This window comes from Symphalangus syndactylus, chromosome 14, assembly GCF_028878055.3.
Source record: "Symphalangus syndactylus isolate Jambi chromosome 14, NHGRI_mSymSyn1-v2.1_pri, whole genome shotgun sequence".
Taxonomy (NCBI): Eukaryota; Metazoa; Chordata; class Mammalia; order Primates; family Hylobatidae; genus Symphalangus; species Symphalangus syndactylus.
In genome coordinates, this window is record NC_072436.2 from 24,610,811 (window position 1) to 24,631,359 (window position 20,549).

Below are 20,549 nucleotides of genomic sequence, written 5' to 3' on the forward strand. Positions count from 1 at the left end.
GTAGCTATACGTTTACAGAGAAATTGAGCAGAAAGTACAGAATTCTTATTTACCACTTCCTCCTTCCCTCCTTTCTGTGTTGCAGTAGCATGGCATATTTGTTATAATTGATGAGCTAGTATTGATACATTATCATTATTATTTATTTATTTATTTTGAGACGGAGTCTTGCTCTGTTGTCCATGCTTGAGTACAGTGGGGCAGTCTTGGCTTACTGCAACCTCAGCCTCCCGAGTTCATGTAGTTCTCATGCTGCAGCCTCCCAAGTAGCTGAGATTACAGGCATGTGCCACCATGCCCAGCTAATTTTTTTGCATTTTTAGTAGAGATGGGGTTTCACCGTGTTGGTCAGGCTGGTCTCGAACTCCTGACCTCAAATGATCTGCCTGCCTTGGCCTCCCAAAGTTCTGGGATTACAGGCTTGAGCCACCGCACCTGGCCAATACATTATTATTAAAATTCGTAGTTTCTATTATGGTTTACTCTGTTTTGTACATTCTTTAGGTTTTGACAAATGAATAATGACATGTTTCCAGTATTATGGTGGAACATGTGGTGTCATATGGAATGATTTCACTGTCCTAAAAATCTCTTGACTTTCACCTGTTCATCATTCCTTCCTTATTTCTGAAACCCTGGAAACCACTAATGTTTTTACTGTTTTTGTAGTTTTGTCTTTGCAATGTCATATAGTTAGAACCTTACAGTATGTAGCCTTTTCAGAATGACTTCTGTCACTTAGCAATATGCATTTAAAATTCCTCCATGTCTTTTCATGGTTTAATAGCTTACTTGTTTCTTCCCCCTTGATTTTTTTTTTTCTTTTTTGCTGTGGTAAAATACACATAACATAAAATTGACCATTTAACCATTTTTTAAGTGGCATTAAGTACATTCACATAGTTGTGTAACCATCACTATAGTCCATCTCCAGAATGTTTTAATCTTCCCAAACTTAAATTCCAACATCTCTGCCATATCTGAGTCTGATTGTAATGCTTGCTCAGTCTCCTCCAAACTGTGTTTTTGTCTTTTAGTATGCCTTGTAATTTTTGGTTGAAAACCAAACATGATGTACTTGGATGTGAAAGGAACTGAAGTAAATATATCTTTATTTATCTCGTTAGAAGTTGTATTGTATTTACTATCTGCCATACTATAGGTTTCAGAGACTAGAATTTCCCCTGGTGACCTTGATTTTGTATCCCCCATTGGCTATGGGTTTCCCTAAGGATTTCTTCTTAAATAAGATCTGGGATGTGGTGTTCTTTCAGTTACATTTCTCTGTTACTATCAGGAGCCCTATTGATACAGTGATAAAGTTTTGGGGGTGAGGGGAAGTGTTTTATAGTCCTGTGATTAGGTCTCAGTCTTTCCTCTGGGCTGTGACCTTCATGAATGTTTCTCATCCCCCACCCACAGGTGAGACAGGAAGGCTAGAAGTGGCTAGAGTTGGCCATTTCCCTTCTCCCATGTTGAAGGCTCCAGTGGGCTTGAGTTGGTTATTTCCCTTCCCCTTCCTCAAAAGTTAGAGTGGGCTGAAGTTGGGTATTTCCTTTCCCTAAGGTCAGTTAGTCTGTAAAACTCTAGTTGGTTAGGCTCTGGTAAAATAGTTTGAGGGCAAGTTTTCTAAGAAGAACAAAATATTCTGGGAATATTCAAAATGGTTATCCCCCAACCCCTTCCCCCTAACTGGAAGGTAGGTATTTTTCTCTCATCTTGACTGTGGTAACATGCTAGGGGTTGTGGAGATAAAACTTACAGAAGTATGGAGGCCCTCCCTAAGACTGGTTTCCCTGCAGCTTTTAATTCTCAAAGTTGTCTGCGTTGCACCTCCAGCAATTTGTCAATTACACTAGATTTTTCTTCTCTAGTACTAGTTAGTTCCCACAGTGATTTCTGTTCTTGGGATTCTGCCCTGGTAAGTTGTGATTTCCTGTGTATGTACCTATCCAATTTTTGGAACAATAGTTTGCCCTTCATCTCAGTTCTCTGATGGATATAAGAAGAGTTTTGATTTTTTAGTTTGTTCAGCTTTTTTTTTTTTTTTTTTTTTTGTGATGGGGATGGGAGTGATTACTTCCGACTTCTTTATATGCTTCACCAGACCTCTGTTTTGGGTTTTTTTTTTTTTTTTTGAGACAGGGTCTTACTTTTTCACCTAGGCTGGAGTGCAGTGGTGCAATCTCAGCTCACTGCAACCTCTGCCCTCCAGGCTCAAGCAGTCCTCTCACCTCAGCCTCCCAAGTAGCTGTTACCACAGGCAAGCACCACCATGTCCAGCTATTTTCTTTGTATTTTTAGTAGAGACAGGATCTCACCATGTTGCCCAGGCTGGTCTCTAACTCCTGAGCTCAAGCATTTCTCCTGCCTTGGCCTCCCAAAGTACTGGGATTACAGGTGTGAGCCACTGCACCCGGCCATGGGCTTTCCTTTGTTGGGAGATTTTGGATTATTGATTCAATTTCCTTGTTATTGGTCTGTTGAGATTTTCTTATTTTTTCATGTTACTCAGTCTTGGTAGGCTGTGTGTTTCTAGGAATTGATCCGTTTCTTCTAGGCTGTCCAATTAGTTGGAGTACAGTTGTTCATAGTATTCTCCTATGATCCTTTTTATTTCTGTGGCATTGGTTGTCATGTCCCCTCTTTCATTTCTAAATTTAGTTATTTGAGGGCTTTTTTTTTTTTCCTCAGTCAGTCTAGCTAAAGGTTTGTCAGTTTTGTTGATATTTTCAAATAACTATTGGTTTTCTTGATTTTTTTCCTACTGTTTTTCTATTCTCTTTTCTTTATGTTTGCTCTAATCTTATTTTTTCCTTCTGATTGCTTTGGGTTTAGTTTCTTTTTCTAGTTCTTCAAGGTGTAATATTAGATTATTGACATGAAATTTTTTTTAATATAGTTATTTACAACTGTAGATTACCTTCTTAGTTCTACTTTTGCTACATTCCATAAGCTTGGTATTTTGTGCTTTCATTTTTGTCTTAATGTATTTTCTTATTTCCTTTGTTACTTCTTCCTTGACCCATTGTCTTTTTAATAGTTTGTTGTTTAATTTCTACAAATTTCTTGATTTTCCACTTTTCTTTCTGCAGCTACCTTCTAGTTTCATTCTGTTGTGATGAGAAAAGATACCTAATACTTTGTGGCCTAACATGCGGTGTATCCTGGGGAATGTTTCACGTGCACTTGAGAAGAATGTATATTGTGCTGTTGTTGGGTGGAGTGTTCTGTATATGTGTGTTAGGTCCAATTGGTCTGTAGTGCTGTTCAGGTGTTTTCTCTCCTTATTGATCTCGTTCTATCCATCATGGAAAGTTGGTTATTGAAGTCTCTCACTGTTTTTGGAGAGCTCCTTTCAATTTTATCAATGTTTGCTTTAAGTATTTAGGAGCTCCAATGTTTGACACATATATAGTTATTATATCTTATTTGTCTATTGACCCCATAATGTTCTCCTTTGTCTATGGTATCAGTTTTCTTTAAAAATGTATTTTGTCTGATATTAGTGTAGCCACTACTGCTCTCTTTTGGTTACCATTTGCATGGAATATCTTTTTGAATCTTTTTACTTAGAGCCTGTGTGTGTCCTTAGTTCCAAAGTGTCTTCTAAACAGCATATAGTTGGGCCCTGTTTTTCAATCCTATGGGGTTTTTTTTTTTTTTTTTGGTAATTTCTTTGTCCTTTCATAGCTTGTTTTTCGTTTTCTCCCCTTCTACCTTTCTTTGTGTTTAGTCAACATTTTTGGTAGGGATATATTTTGATTTTCTTATTTCCTTTTGTGTATATTCTATAGCTATTTTCATTGTAGTTACCATGAGAATATCATAAAACTCCTTAGGAGGATAACAACCTGTTTAAACTAGTAACAACTTCACTTCAATCACATATAAAAACTCTAGTCCTTTATAGCTTTGGCCCCCAACCTCCACCTCCTGGGTTCAAGTGATTCTCCTGCCTTAGTCTCCCAAGTAGCTGGGACTACAGGCACAGCCCACCATGCTTGACTAATGTTTACATTTTTAACAGAGACGGGGTTTCGCCATTGTTGGCCAGGCTGGTCTCAAACTCCTGACCTCAAGTAATCCACTCGCCTTGCCTCCCAAAGTGCTGGATTACAGGCATGAGCCACTGCACCTGGCCAGAGTTATTAGTACCCTGTTAACATTTTACTGGTGTCACAAGTAACGTGTTTATATATTGTTTAATCATTAACATACTTTCTTTGTTTTCTCTTGCTTATAACAATACTTGAAACTGGGTAGTTTATTTTAAAAAGTTATGGAGGCTGAGAAATCCAAGGTCAAGGGTGAGGGCCTGATGAGGGCTTTCTTGCGGATGGGGACTCTGCAGAATCCTGAGGTGGTGCAGGGCACATGGTGAGGGGGCTGGGCATGCTAGCTCAGGTCTCTCTTCCTCTTCTTATAAAGCTACCAGTCCACTCTCGTGATAAGCCATTAATCCATTAATCCATCAAGTCATTAAGCCGTTCAGATCTGCCCTCATGATTAATTCATTCATGAGAGCCCAGATCCCTCATGACCCAATCACCTCTGATAGGTTCTACCTCTCAATACTGCCACATTGTGGATTAAGTTTTAACATGAGTTTTAGAGGGGACAGATACTCAAATCATAGCATGTAGATTTATAGTTAATTTTTATGCTTTTGTCTTTTAAATCCTGTAAAAGAATTAAGGTGGAGTTACTCACCAGAATTAAAATAATGTTTTTATATTTGTCCATGTATTTACCTTTACCAGAGAACTTTATATTTTCCTATGGCTTAAAGTTACTATCTAGCATCCTTTAATTTCAACTTGAAGGACTGCCATTAGCATTTCTTCCAGGTGAGGTCTAGTGGTAATGAACTCTCTCAGCGTTTGTTTATCTGTGAATGTTTTAATTTTCCCTTTTACAGGTGCATGCCATCACGCCCGGCTAATTTTTGTATTTTTAGTAGAGACCGGGTTTTGCCATGTTGGCCAGGCTGGTCTGGAACTCCTGACCTCAGGTGATCCTCCTGCCTTGGCCTCCCAAAGTGCTGGGATTACAGGTGTGAGCCACTGTGCACCTTGTATCTTTCTTTATCTCTTGGAGGATCTGAGATACTATTTTAAAGTCCTTTGGAAGTATAGTTTGTAATCTGATTTTTAGTAAGAGGGTTATTTTGTTTTCTCTTTGTGTGCATTCTTCTCTACCTGCTCTTTTTGTGGTTGTTTCTGCTTTGTCCCTTATGGCATCTTCTTTAGAAGGAAATCTTATATTGGAAGCTCTGAGTTCTTATTCTTCAGGGATATTGGGAAAAATCTCAAGAACCAATCCCTGAACCAGTGGGTGGCTTGACCAGGTCATTTTTGTTTTATTGCCTGTAATCTGTCCATTTGTGTTCCTTCAGCCTTGGGCTATGGTCACAACTTTTATTGCCTTCTTTCACTAGGAGGAGAGTGCTGCCCCAACCCCTTACTTCACAAAATGATTCTGACTTTTGTTCCCACTTCCTGTGCTATGTGTTGATTTCAGTCCCTATTATTGGGGTTGATTTTTAACCATCTCAGCCAGTAAGATTTAAAAGTAGACAACTTGCTTGTTTCTGTTTGCTTCTTTTACCTCTGTGGGTAAAGGAGGTTAAGGAACTGCTGTGGTTTATGCAAAAGTATGCCGTGTCCTAACTGAGTAACCTTAAGGATAATAGCTTGTATAATGGTTGTGAAATCAAAATGTCATATATGTGAAAGAGCTTTATAAACTGGGAAGTATGGTCTAAATATTAGTTTATTTTTGTTGTATAATCATAGTGCTTGTGTTATTACTCTATTTAAGCCTGCTTTTGATTTTCAGATTGTTCCATTGACCTGTCATGTATGGCAACAGATATTATATCAAGGCAATAGTAGAACACAAATTTCTGATACTAATGTGGTCTGTTTGGAAACAGCAGCTCAGCAAGGTTCTGGGGATGATCAGGTATGTCTTCTGTAACTGGCTAACTTTTTATTTTTTTGATAAGCAGCACAAGAAATTCTGATTTAGCTATGAAGAATGGAAAGAAATAAATTAATATTCATTAATATTATGTTTTGATTTCTTGTCTTTTTTTTTTTTTAAGACAGGGTCTCACTCTGTCACCCAGGCTGGAGTGCAGTGGCATGATCATAGCTTACTGCACCCTCCAACTTCTGGGATCAAGTGATCCTCCTGCCTGAGCCTCTTGAGTAGTTGGGACTACAGACATATACCATCAAACCCACCTAATTATTTTTAAAAAATTTTTTATAGATGGAGTCTCGCTTTGTTGCCCAGGCTGGTCTTGAGCTCTTGGCCTCAAATGATCCTTTGCCTTGGCCTCTCAAAGTGCTAGGATTACAGGAGTGAGCCACCACTCTCGGCCAAATATTCTATTTTTCTAATAGATTGTTGTAAACTTTATATGTAGAAGAGCAGTTCACTTTTTTTGAAGGCGGGTCTCACTCAGGACTGTTATTTTTATTTTTAGTTTAAAAATTTTTTATAGAGATGGGGGTCTCTATATTTACTGGGCTGGTCTCTCATTCCTGGCCTTAAGTGATCCTCTCGCCTCGGCCTCCTAAAACTATTGAGATTACAGGCATGAGCCACTGTGCCTGGCCTCAGGACTCTTTATATTCTTCACAAATATTCTTAAGAGCTTTTATTTATGTGGATTATCTACATAGATATTTAGCATACAAGAAATTAAAACATTTAAAACTATTTTAAAATTTATTTTGAAAGAACAAACCTATTACATATTACCATAAATAGTATATTTTAAAGTAAAAAATGACTATTTTCCAAAACAAAAAAATTAGTTGGAAGAATAGCATTGTTTAAATTCTGGCTTACTAGAACTCAGTTGATATATTATTCAGGGTTCTCCAGAGAAACAGAACCAATAGGATGGAGATAGATACATCTATCTATCTATATACATCTGTGTGTGTGTATATATATATATGTATATATCTTTATTGATATTTATTATAAGGAATTGGCTTATGTGATCATGAAGACTGAGAAGTCCCAAGATCTGCAAACTGCAGCCACAGGAGGGCTGATGGTATAGTTCCAATTCAAGTCCAAAGGCTTGAGAACCAGGAGAACCAGTGGTGTAAGTTTTGATCTGAATCTGAGGTAGAATACCCTCCAGCTGGAAGACCGTCAGGCAGAGAGAACACATTCTCTCTTGCTCAGCCTTTGTTCTATTTAGGCCTTCAAGGTACTGGATCAGGCCTACCCACATTGGAGAGGGTAACCTGCTTTACTTAGTTTCCAGATTCAAATGTTAATCTCATTCATACACACCTCACAGGCCAGGAACAGTGGCTAAAGCCTATAATCCCAGCACTTTGGGAGGCTGAGATGGGTGGATCACCTGAGGTCAGGAGTTCAAGACCAGCCTGGCCAACATGGTGAAACCCCGTCCTACTAAAAACATACAAAAATTAGCCGGGTGTTGGTGACGTATGCTTGTAATCCCAGCTACTTGGGAGGCTGAGGCAAGAGAATCGCTTGAACCCAGGAGGTGGAGGTTGCAGTGAGCTGAGATTGCGCCACTACACTCCAGCCTGGGCGATGGAGCAAGACTCGTCTCAAAAAACAAACAAACAAACAAACAAACAAAAAACACCACACACATACACACACCTCACAGACATATCCAAAATTGTGTTTAACCAAGTATCTGGACACTCCATGACCCAGTCAATTTGATACATAAATTACCTATCATAGCTGGATTCTCAGTCTGCTCTGCATTTCATTTGTTGGGATGTATTGTTTTGGTTGAAATATATGAAGACAATCTGGCCTTACATAGATGAAAAAGGAGTTAGGGAAAGGAGGCTGTCATTCAGTCCCTGAAATGGTGTCAGTGACCCTCAGGGATTTTTGGACTACACTTTGAGAACCACTTTTCTAGAACATAGTTATAAACTTTGAAGAAGTGGAACAATCACGAGCAAATAGGAAAAAAGCTCATATAGAGTTATTGGAGGAAAAATGTAGTGTTACTAATAATGGTTAAGTATTTAAGGTTGATTAATAACTTGAGTATCAGATTTCTCCTGTTACCTTCAATTTTCTTTAAATTGCAGTGATTACCTGTTAGATGCAAGATATGGAGGAAGGGAGATACACTATCACTGAGGGAAAGTAGTTAAGACAATCCCTGACCATAAAAAACATAGTACCTGGGGCCATTAAATGGAAGAGGATTGTTTTGGGTTGAATTGTGCCCTCACAAATTATATGTTGAAGTCCTAATCCCCAGTACCTCAGAATGTGACCTTATTGGTGATTGCAGGTGTAATTATTTAAGATCACGCTGGAGTAGGGTTTGCTCTTAATCCAATCTGCCTGGTGTCCTTATGAAAGAGGAAAGCGCCATGTGAGGAGAAAAACATACAAGGAGAAGATGGCCATGTGAAGATGGAGGCAGAAATTGGAATTATGCTGCCACATCCAGGGAATGCCTGGGGCTTCCAGAAGGTAGAAGTAGCAAGGAAGGACCCTCCCCTAGGGTCTTCAGAGGGAGCATGACCCTGCCAACACCTTGATTTCAGACTTCTGGCCTCCAGAACTGTGAGATAATAAATTTCTGTTGTTTTAAGCCACCTAGTTTGTGTCACTTTGTTATAGCAGCCCTAGGAAACTAATACTGGGACATATTTCTAAATATTCTCTGAGGGCATGTTTTTGGTAGAGCACAGTCCAAAAATTGATGTCTTCCTTTTTTTCCTGTTTCATAAAATACGAACCGTGATGGACCCTAAAGCACTTCATTTCATCCTTTATGCCTGGGTTCCTCAGAATAGCTGGAACATTATGCCGCTTTCTAGTTTACTTCCTTCTTTTCTCCTTCTTATTCTATAATTGTTCATCCTTGTTACTGTCATCTGAGTTACCTTTATTTATTCATGGAAAACTAGCTCTTGCTACATTGTCTTCCTCTCTCTTATTGGTTTCTTTCACTTCAACATACATTTCCCATTCAATGCCTGAAGTTCTCATGTATTTCATCTAATCTCCAGCGATCTTTACTTCCATACCTCCTTCCAGTCTTCTCCTACCTGTATGTAGTTACTCATCCCATGATCACAGTCTAGACTGTGTCATCACCAGCTGCTTTACTACAAATGTCTCGTCCTCTCTTCCCTTCCAGCTACTGCTTCAGTCAATATTCTGCTCCCTGTTACAGTGAAATTTTTAAGAGTTGTCTATACATTTTCTGTTTCTATTTCCTGATATCCTATCCTCATTTTTAAAAAGTCAGGTTTATTGCAGGTATAAGTTAAATATATCAAAATTTACTCTTTTAGATGTACAGTTTGTCAAGTGAGCTTTGACATACATATACAGTCATGCAGTCACCACCACATTTGAGATAGACAACATTGCCTTCACAAAAATGAACTTCACAAAAAGTTCCTGTGTACCCCTTTGTAGTCAGTCACTTCCCTAACTCCTAGTCCCTGGCAACTACTTATCCAATTTCTTTCTCTTTAGTTTTACCTTTTCAGAATAATACAGTGTGTAGACTTTTAAATCTGACTTCTTTCACTTGGCTTAGCTTTTGAGATTTATCCATGTTGTTGCATGTATCAATAATTTGTCCACTTTAATTTTTATTACTGAGTAGTATTCCATTTATATAGGTTTTTCGGTAGACATATTGCTTCATTTCTCTTGGCAAATACCTAGGAATGGCTGGACATGGTGGCTCACGCCTGTAATCCCAGCACTTTGGGAGGCTGAAGTGGGCGGATCACTTGAGGTCAGGAGTTCGAGACCAGCCTGGCCAATATGGTGTAGTAGAAACCCCGTCTCTACTAAAAATATAAAAATTAGCCAGGTGTGGTGGCACATGTCTGTAATCCCAGCTACTCAGGAGGCTGAGGCAGGAGAATCACTTGAAACTGGGAGGCGGAGGTTGCAGTGAGTTAAGATGGCGCCAGTGCACTCGGTCTGGGTGACAGAATGAGACTCTGTCTCAAAAACAAAAAACAAAAAAACCCCCTAGGAATGGGTTTGTTGAGTGATAAGGTAATTGTATGTTTAACTTTATAAGAAAGTACCAAACTGTTTTTCCAAAGTGGCTGTACCATTTTGTATCCCAGTAGTATATGAGAGTTCTGGTTGCCCTGCATTCTTGGCAGCTGTTGGTATCATCAGTTTTTTCTTTTTTTTCTTTCTTTTTTTTTTTTAATTTTAGACACTCTAGGAGATGTATTATGGTGTCTCACTGTGATTTTAACATGCATTTCTCTAATGACTAATGATATATAGCATCTTTTTGTGTGCTTATTTGCCCTCAATGTTTCTTCTTCAGTGAGAGATCTGTTAAAATCTCTTCCTGATTTTTTATGGCTGGTTTGTTTCATTTTTTGAGCTTTGGGAGTTCTTTATCGCTCTAGATGCAAGTCCTTTGTCAGTTATTTCTTTTGCAAAGACAGTCTGTGGCATGTTTTTGTATTCTCCTGTCTTTGAAAGACAGAAGTTTTAATTTTGATGAAACTTGTTTATTGATTTTTTTTTTCCTTTTGTGGTTTATACTTCTTGTGTACTATCTGAGAAATCTTGGCCTAATCTTATGTCACTGAGATTTTTCTTCTATGTTTTCTTCTAGACCAGGGTTTCTCAGCCTTGGCACTATTGACATTTTGGGTTGAATAATTCTTCATTGTGGGGGGCTGTCCTGTGTGTCCTAAGATGTTTACAGCATTCCTGGCCTCTTCCCACTAGATACCAGTAATAGTCCCCCAAGTTGTAACCATCCGAAATGTTTTCTGACATTGCCAAATGTTCCATGGTTGAAGGGAGAGGCGTGTCAAAATCTCTCCCAACTGAGAGCCACTTTTTCAGAAGTTTTATAGTTGTAGGTTTTACATTTATGTCTAAGATCCACTTTGAGTTGGTTTTTGTATATGGTGTGAAGGAAGCATCCAAGCTGTATTTTCTTACATATGAATATGTAATTGTTATTCCAGCACCATTTGTTATCTTTTTTTCCAGTGGATTTCTTGACATCTTTGTAAAAAAATTAATTGATCTTATATATGTGGGTCTATTTCTGCACACTATTCCATTGATTTACATATATATCCTCATGCCAATATTACACTCTTAATAACTGTACTGTCTTAAAATCAGGTTGTGTGAGTTTTCCCACTTTGTTCCTCTTTTTAAAAATTGATTATTTCAGATTCTTGGAATTTCTATATAAATTTTAGAATTAGCTTGCCCAATTTATATTTTAAAAGTCTGCTGGAATTTTTTATTAAGATTTCATTGAGTCTATAAATCAATTTGAAGAGAATTTTGACATCTTAACAATATTGAGTTTTCTAATCCATAAACATGACAATTCTCTTAGTTTATTATTTCTCTTTCATGTCTTCATCAATGTTTTGCTGTCTTCAGTGTGCCAATCTTACACGTTTTCTTAGACTTACTGGCATTTTTAGAAATTTCTATTTCCTATTATTCATTAAAAGTATATAGAAATATAATTGACTTTTTATATTGACCTTGTATCCTATTACCTTGCTAATCTCACTTACTAGTTTTAGTAGCTTTTTTAAAAAATACATTCTTTAGGACTTTCTATGCAGAGTTATATCAACTATGTTTTGTTTTTTACTTTTAAATAGGTCATTTCTTTTTTTCCTTTTTTTTTTTTTTTTGCTTTATTACACTGGCTAGGATCTGCCTATTCTTCTACTTGATCTACTTTGTGTTCTGACCCCAATCCTTTGAAAGCAAGTATCACCAGCAATATTTATGTAGCTGAATACAATGAATACTTTTCTGTCCTCATCTTAGGTACAATAAATAGCATTTGACACTATTATTAATCATTACGTAACTTCTTTAAATTATTTCCTTTCTTGGGTTCTTCTGTTTTTTTTTTTTATACTCATCTGGCTGTTCTCTCTCAGTATCCTTTTCTGCTTTATCTTCCTTTGTTAAACCTTAGAATCAGAATTTGTAAGCTGTGGACCCAAGTATGACTCAAATGTGGTTTTCAAAAACCGTTTTTTTTTTGGCACAATGTTTTAAAACTTTTGAAATAGAATACTTTAAAGTGAACATGCAGTGCATAGTTAGCCACAAATCCCATTACTCTCCAATTCCAGGATGGATTACTTCATTTGTCTTACCCCCATACCCCTATACACATTTAGTTTTTAACCTCTGCTTGAAATGTTGGAATGTTCGCGGTCTCATCCAGATCCAGGACTTTAAGTACATCTGTATACTGATAAATCCCAGAGATGTATGTCAAACTTTTACTTGTCCCTCAAAATTTGTTTGTATTTGTCAGAATGCTTATATGTTGTCCCTCCCCACATCTGTCAAAATATTTAGAGATTTGTTGGCCTTTTTATATTGATTTAAAAGGTATAACACAAAGAATATTTGATGATTGAAATGTAGCAAGAAAATACACAATGCAGAAAGTTAAAAAAGGTTGAACAGAGGTTATTTTAAAAATTCAGTTTATAATGGGAAATTATAAGAATATGTTTGCATAGGAGAGGAATGATTCAGTAATGAGAGAAAAATGGATGAAGGAAAGTGGGAGAATCACATAGGAAGGAAATCACTGAAAAAAATTGGAATGAGATGGGAAGGCCTTTGAGAGGCAGAGTGACTTTTTTTTTAATTTTCAAGTCATAAGATAGAAATCTGGTAATGGGGATTGTAGATCTGGTGGTTGAAGACAAGGGAGTTCCTCTCTCCTGCTGTACACTTATTGAAGGTCATCAGTTGAAAATTAGGAGCGTTCAATAGTTCTGAGGAGAGAAGGTATGAGCTCTCAACTCACCAGGAAAATGTAGTAGGATTTCCAGGCAATACTGAGTGCCCTTCAGGGTTAGTGACAACAATTTAAAGAAAACCCAGTCAGTTTGGGAGTGTGATTTCTCTAGCAACATGCTGCTGATTGGATTCACCCAAGAAGACGGTTCCATCAGTGTTAGCTTTTGCTGAGCAAGTAGGATAATGGGAGAAAAAGGCAAGAAAGTTAAGTGTGTTTGCAAGGCAGTGATTATAAGGATGACTCTGAACTCTCAGAGGGGCAAAGAAGGAAATACAGATAAGAAAGGAATGAAGAAAAGTATAAATGTGATAGGATAGTTGTCTCCATGAAGTTAAAAAATTATTGCAGTAGAGGAACTAGAGAGTAAGTGATCTGTGGAGGTTAGAGGATGGGCAGGAAGACTAATGGATACATCTGTCACTATTGGGGAGGAGTGAACTATGGGATACAGGCTCAAACCATGGTCAAAGAGGCTAAGAGATGAGTCAGGGGACCAGTGATTTTTGCTTTAGTGAGTCACAAAAAGATTGGAATTCTCCTGCTTTAAAACCTTTTGTTGGCTCACTAACCTGTCCCCTATAGAATGGAGTGCCCTCAAAAGAAAAAATGTAAAATTAATCATTCTCATATTCCTCTTATTTTCAAGTATCAGAAAGGTGAAAAGCATGTTTCCAGTAGCAATTTGATGTTATAGATCTGATTAATTTATTCAGTGTCGAAGGGATTGAGGTATTTTGGAATGTCAAAAGTCTGCTATTCCATAAGTGTAGTATTAATATTTTAGAATATTTCTCTCCACATTTTTTTCTTTGCATGTATTCGTATAACTGATACTATGTAGTGGATAGTGGATATCTTTTTTCTTAAACTTACTATATGAACATTTTATTAATGAATTTTAAATATTGGAAATGTCTCTTTAAAGACAAAAGTCTTATTGGAAAATGTTTGTGAAAATATTTGTAAATTGTAATACATCTTTTTATGGATTCTGGGCCACCTGGGAATTAAAAGATACCTATATTCTCTTAGAAACATTTGAGTTGATCAAGGAAGAAGAGTCTAGTAGTGGAATACTTACAAAATAATGAAAGTACGTTATTTATCTAAAGTTGCTGTCAATATAATGCCACTTTCTCATGTTTTTATTTAAATAAATAAAGCAAATTGAATGAATTAATTATTTAACCAAAGATTTTACATAAAGCCTGAAAAACTTGTAATCCCAGCACTTTGGGAGGCCAAGACGGGAATCGCTTGAGTCTAGGAGTTCCAGACCCGCCTGGGCAACATAGTGAGACCCCTGTCTCTACAAAAATTTTTAAAAAATTAACTGAGTGCCTGCCAGTAGTCCCAGCTACTCAGGATACTAAGGATGACAGGATCGCTTGAGCCTAGAGGCAGAGGTTACAGTGAGCTGAGATTGTGCCACTGTATTCTGGCCTGGTTGACAGAGCAAAAGCCTATCTCACACATACACAAAAAGAAAAATTGCAAATAGAGGAAACACGGTAAAGAGAAAAACAAGTTATAAAATATAATACAGTTGGTAAATTCAAGAAATAGAGAAAAATAGATGTAGTCCTAGTAAATAGAGTTAAGAAAAAAATCTCAGTGAAATAGACTTTCTACAAAACTATCAGTATTTTATAGAGGTAGACTAGGATTACTAAGGAGGAAATTGAGAAAGTTATGATAGTACCAGCTGTCAAAAAGATTTTTGGAACTAATAGATTCGCTGGTAAATCTTTTAAATTTTTAAAGAAGATTGAAGTTGCTTATATAAAATAAATACAGAACGTTATGAAACAAGAAAATGAGGGCATTCTAAAATACTGATTAATCTTAGTTGTGACCATATATGTGTGAAAATGTTAAAGAATATGCTAGCAAACATTTAAACGTCTGATCTACCACTACTGTGTAAGAAATGTGAACATGTTTCAATATAAAGAAATTTATTGACTTGGGAGGATCAAGCACTTTAGCCCAGAGTTTGAGTCCAGACTGGGCAACATAGCAAGAACCTGTCTAAAAAAAAAATTGTTGCTATCCTTTTTCAGGTTTAATTGGGGAAAATGATGCTATAACATAGTTTGAGCTAATTTAGTGTTCATTTCTAAAAATTATTTGAAAATGAAAATACTTTCATATCATAATAGAATATACTTAATTATTAACTAATATTAAATTCAAAAGGAAAATGCCTTTTAAACTTGTCACCATTAGTATTTAATTCGACTTTAATTCAACATTGTTATTTAGTGTGATCTGTAGATTGGTGCCAGTCCGTGATTTGCTTGTTACTTGTCTGTCAAGGGATAAGTACAGAAATTGAGAGGAAGTGTTTAGAAACTTTTATAGTAGTTGGATAGAGTAATTTTATCTTTTTTTAGTCCTAGAAATCAAATATTTGGCTTGTGTTTTATATCTTGGGCTTATAGTAAGACTTTTAAATTTCATTTTTCTAGTTATTTTTACTAGTTTTAAAAATTAGCTTATTTCTCATTAATTTTTGTTAGCATTTTAGCAAAGTGTCAGTCTGTGATGAATTGGAAGTAGGGAAAACTGGTTCTTCCCTATAGGTAGTTTGAGAAGCAGTTCTCTGGATTTTGCCACTAATTTAAGAGTAAATATTTGAAGGAGACAAATGTATCACATTCATGGGTGATATGATAATGTTATATATACTGAGAAGAGTCAGGGATCGTTTAGAAACTAGTAGAGCTAATAAAAATTCAGTCAAGTGAATTCCAAACCTAAAGCTGAAGTGAATGCTTCAGCTTTAGGTTTGGAATATTTTTTTCAGTTTTATTATTATCAAGTTGTAAAACATTATGTAGAACCAAATTTATTGATTTAATGATGAGAACTAACAAAAAAATATAGTGGAAATGCCAGTGATTCTTCCACACTTCAAGAGATGTGTAGTAGGACCCATGAATTGGCCCAGCCCTTGCGTGCACCAAGTTTGGCCCCTCTAGCGTCACCACCATGAAGAAAGTGGCTCAACAGCTCTGGCTGAAGGCCGGGCTCAACCGTGTAAAAATTTCCCAGGCAGCTGCAGACTTGAAACAATTCTGTCTGCAGATTGCTTAACATGACTCTCTGCTGACTGGAGTATCTTCAAGTACAAATTCCTTCAGATCCCAGAAAGTCTGTTCCTTTTTGTAGTAAAATGAATCTTTCAAAGGTTTCCCAAGCCACTTCTCATGATACAGTGAATATTCAAGAGAGAGCTACATTTGAAGCCTGTACAAAAGCTTATCCCTGGAACACATGTGCCATAATATACAAAATTCTACTTTTGTCAGTCCTTAATATCTACCTCTCTGAATTTTCATGAATTTCTATTTCACAAGGGTAATTGTTTTATATACACTGGCAGCAACGTACAATAAAACTTAGTATGAAAGGTTTTTTTGCATTAAAAAAAAAAGAGATGTGTAGTAATGGGAAGAGGCCTAAAATGTAGTTAATATTGTGAGAAACAACAGCTTTACATTTTCTAAACTTTGATGAGAATGTCATTAAATAGGAAGCTATATAATACATGAGTGGACATTTTAATCTAAATATTAATATGTATGGTAATTCAGTTAATGACTTAGCATGGTTTCCTTTAAAATTTTTCTAGAAAACAGCATCTTGGCATTGTCTTCCTCAAGAAATGGACTCTTCCCAAACCTTGGATACATCCCAGACCAGGTTTAATGTAAGAACGGAAGATACCGAAGTGACAGACTTCCCCTCTCTGGAGGAGGGTATATTGACGCAATCAGAAAATCAAGTAAAGGAACCCAACAGAGATCTCTTTTGTTCTCCATTGCTAGGTAATGCCTCTTTATTTTAACTAGTAGTAATACCTCACATTTGTAAGTTTTGTGGGGACTGCAAGTCTTGTAACATTACCCTTTTTGAGTTAAGGAGCTCTGTAGAGACCTACTCAAAGGGATTAGCTTATTTCTGTTTTGTTTGTTTGTTTGTTTTTTACTGGCTAGCTGATCTAATTATATTAAGTGTGCAGTTGCCTCTCATTTTATCACATCCTGTTGCTCACAGAAGGCAGAAAGGTGATAACCGTCTACTGTGTGTGCCTCCTCAGTCTTGAATTTGCAGAGTTTTTGGTGTGAATAATATATTATACTTTGGTTATCTCAGCAATGGAGACTCCATGATCCCCCCCAAAAAAACAAAAAACAAATGTTCATATTTACCTTTTTTGATTTTTAGAATTAATTAAGGCATATGTTATTATCCTTAGCTTTCAAACCAAAAATTGAGTTAAAGAGGTTGAGTGGCTTGTCTGAGGTAGATCTTGCTGCTTTCCTCTGTTTAGTATAGAACTGATTTATTAGCTCTTTATAAAAGATAAACTTTAAGTACTTTTAAAATCATTAAGGGATTCAATTATGAAGATGATTTTATAGTTTTGTAGAGAAGCATGAATAGGACTTAATTCAGCAAGTTCTTTGCCAACACAAACATATCCAAATCAAGGTATTAGTGCCAACGTATTCTATGATGTGGATTATTAAAGTCAATTTTAGGTCCACATTTTAAGAAAGAGGTTGACAAAATCAGAGTACCTTTGTGGGAGGAGATGACTATCTTTTGATAGACAAAAGAGACGACTTTGCTATGGTCAAATATTTGAAGGGCTGTTATGCTAAAAAGGAAGCAACTTATTTTTTATTCATTCATGTAACAAATATCTAAGTGCCTCCTGTGTGTTTGATGCTAGGGATATATAGATGAAAGCTACCTCCTCTTCTGGGAAGGCAATCCAGTAAACACAAAATAACAGTACCATGGGATTTGTATTATAATGGTGTAGAGCAGGAGTCTGCAAACTATAGCTTACAGGCCAAGTCTTGATTTTGTACTGTCCATCTGCTGAGAATGATTTTTGCATTTTTAAAGGATTGTAAAAACAAACAACAGTAGTATGTATGACCAACAAAACCGAAAATATTTACCATCTGACCCTTTATAAAAAAATGTTTGCTAACTCCTAGAGTTTAAAATGAATACATAACTTAAAGGGAAGCTGTTTTTCAGATTGATGTAAAAAAGAACTTTCTAATAGAGCCATTTAATAGTAAAAAAGGCTATATAACAACGACAAAAAGTGAGCTTCATGTCACTGCAAAATGTCTAGCAAAATTCTGTGTTAGGATTTTAGCACTGAGGAGGAGATTGTACTTTGTGACCTAAAATGTTTTCTAATGTAAAGTTTTATAACTCTGGCTTCTCATTTACTATAGATAGGGCAGAACATTTTAAATTATTGGAGTAGATTCCTGGATCTGATAGGCAGAGGAAATTTTATCATTGCTGTTTTGTTACGCATAAGTACTAACATTTTGATAATTAGGCTCTCGCCAATGGCAAATGTCATTGATGATGGCTGGTGCCGGAATGGTTAGATACCTCAAAAAAGAGGGATGTAAGCCAGTAACAGATATCCATTCTTGAGGAAACAAGAAGCAGTTGAAAGCTGTAAGAAAAAGGCATGGCAAGTAAAATACACCACCTTCCCATCACACACACACAGATAATGTTGTGCACTTGAGAATCATTAACTCTTCAGCTTTGGCCTGCTCATTTAGCAAATACATTTTCCGATTTACCGATTTAACTGTCCAACTCCACCCTGAGATATTCTTAAATATTTAAGGAGGTGCTGAAATGCTGCTTATAACTTACTTATTACTTACTATTCCTTACTTATACCTAAATAGCTATTTTAGGTACTGAGGATTTCTGTAGGTTCTGAAACCTGGTTAGGGATAACTCTAATTTTTTTTGAGAAAAGACTCTCAGGTTCTTTAAATACTCAGTCTACAGTTAACTGGAAATAGTAAATTTGCTTTACTTGCCCAAAGGTCCCCCTTGTAGCATTAGCTCTACTGTATTTGGGGACTTTGTTAAAAACTCTTCATGAGTTTTAGAGGGGTGAAGGACTGTTATGGAGGTTTAAGACTGCTTCTGTGTGCCAAGGCCAAAGAGGAACCATACCAATTGTTCCTTGGTGGCAAAGGTTATTGTTATATATCAGTTTCTCATTTTTAATTAATTCAGTAAATAAATAACTCTCTTTTGAGTACCTATTAAGTGTAGCAGGTACTTTGCTAGGCACTGAGAATATACCTATGGATAAAGTAGACACAGTTGACAATTTAGATGGGAAGTGGATAGACTGAAGATTAAAACAAGAGGGTGATGAATTGTATGGAAGGTATGCAGGGTATATAAGCAGTGACAGTATGTGTTTTGACTAAGTAAAGGACAGATGACAACATGGTGAGCTCTGTGAACTCTAGATTTGCAGTAATTTCAGGGGGAGCAGTGGTGTGAGAGAGGAGTCCTCACTTTGTACACAGTGTTACAGGCATTCTGAAATCAAGAAAGTATACTGATTAAAATAAGAATGATTTAAGTCAACATTCAGGAAATCACAAGAATTTTTTTTTTTCATTAAAGCAGCAGTTCAAACTTTTTGGGTAACAGGATTCTTTTACACTTTTAAAAATCACTGACAGCTCCAAAGAGCTTTTGTTTATTTGGGTTATTGATATTTCCCACGTTAGAAATTAAAACTGAAACATTTAAAATGTATTTATTAATTCATTGAAAAAGTACATATTTTATAAAAAATAACTTTTCCAATACAAAAATGTTCAGAAGTATGGCCATGTTTTACTTAAACAATTCTATAATGTCTGACATAATAGAAGACAGCAAGACTCTCATGTCTGTTTCTGTATTCAATCTGTTGCTGTATCATACATTCTGTAGCTTCTGGAAAATGGCACTGTATCTTTTTGAGAGAATGGGAGTGAATAAGGCAAATGATATCTTAATATTATTTTGAATAAAATTTTGACACTAGGTACCTCCTGAGAGTGTCTTAGGGCCCAGGAGCTCCTGTGCTATGCTTTGACATAACGGGTGTAGTCTGTATTATGTAAGATGGGAAGAAACACTCATAATAGTTAAGAGCGTTTGCTAAAAGTTGAAATGCTTGGGTTCAAATCTCACTCTGGCATTTCAGCTACTTGAATGTGGACAAGTTACTTAATGCTTTGTAAGTTTTGTAATCATGTTTCCTCACCTATAAGATATATATAATAATACCTATCTTTCAAGGTTGTCATGAGGATTAAATGAAATATTGTGTGTTAAGCACCTGGACCTTGTCAGACTCTCAACAAATGGTAGCTGCTACTGCTGTTGCTTTTATATTATTATTCTAATGCTTGTAGAACTCCATATGGCAGCATATGTAGGTGCTTTAAAGTATTATATACTTAAGTAAATAATCAATTTTCAGCATTACTCAGCATTTAATATTTGAAACTTTACAGTCATACAAGATAGCTTTGCTTCTCCTGATTTGCCTTTGCTGACCTGTTTGACACAAGACCAAGAATTTGCGCCTGATTCTTTATTTCATCAAAGTGAACTAAGTTTTGCACCTCTGAGGTAGGATGATTTATTTGCATGTAACCTTTCTCATTTCTTGTTCTATGTTGTTACTAATATTAGTGACTTCAGGCTAAGGTGGGACTTTGAGGTGGGGCTTAGATACTCTTAGGACACACTCTGAAGGTAACAAAGTCCTGTACTAAGACTTGATGCATATTAATTTGGCAGAGTAACGTATGTGTAGAGATGAACCAGATGACAGTAGTTTATTTAAAAA

At 36.3% G+C, this 20,549-nt stretch overlaps 1 protein-coding gene and 1 pseudogene across 7 annotated transcripts in view; both read left to right on the forward strand.

Moving 5' to 3' along the window:
* ALMS1 (ALMS1 centrosome and basal body associated protein) overlaps positions 1-20,549 on the forward strand; it is a 234,530-nt gene that overhangs the window by 11,315 nt on the left and 202,666 nt on the right. For 5 of the 7 annotated variants that reach the window (XR_010115578.1, XM_063617472.1, XM_063617469.1 and 2 more), the window contains exons 2-4: positions 5,842-5,967; positions 16,479-16,674; positions 20,212-20,329. Coding sequence is in view for 6 of the 7 variants with exons in the window: in XM_063617472.1 (XP_063473542.1) it covers positions 5,842-5,967; positions 16,479-16,674; positions 20,212-20,329 (440 nt within the window). In the remaining variant the exon portion in view is untranslated. The remainder of the gene's footprint in view (positions 1-5,841; positions 5,968-16,478; positions 16,675-20,211; positions 20,330-20,549) is intronic. The other 2 variants (XM_063617470.1, XM_063617471.1) reach the window with 1 other exon arrangement.
* On the forward strand, positions 15,785-16,393 carry LOC129462719 (guanine nucleotide-binding protein G(I)/G(S)/G(O) subunit gamma-5-like; annotated as a pseudogene).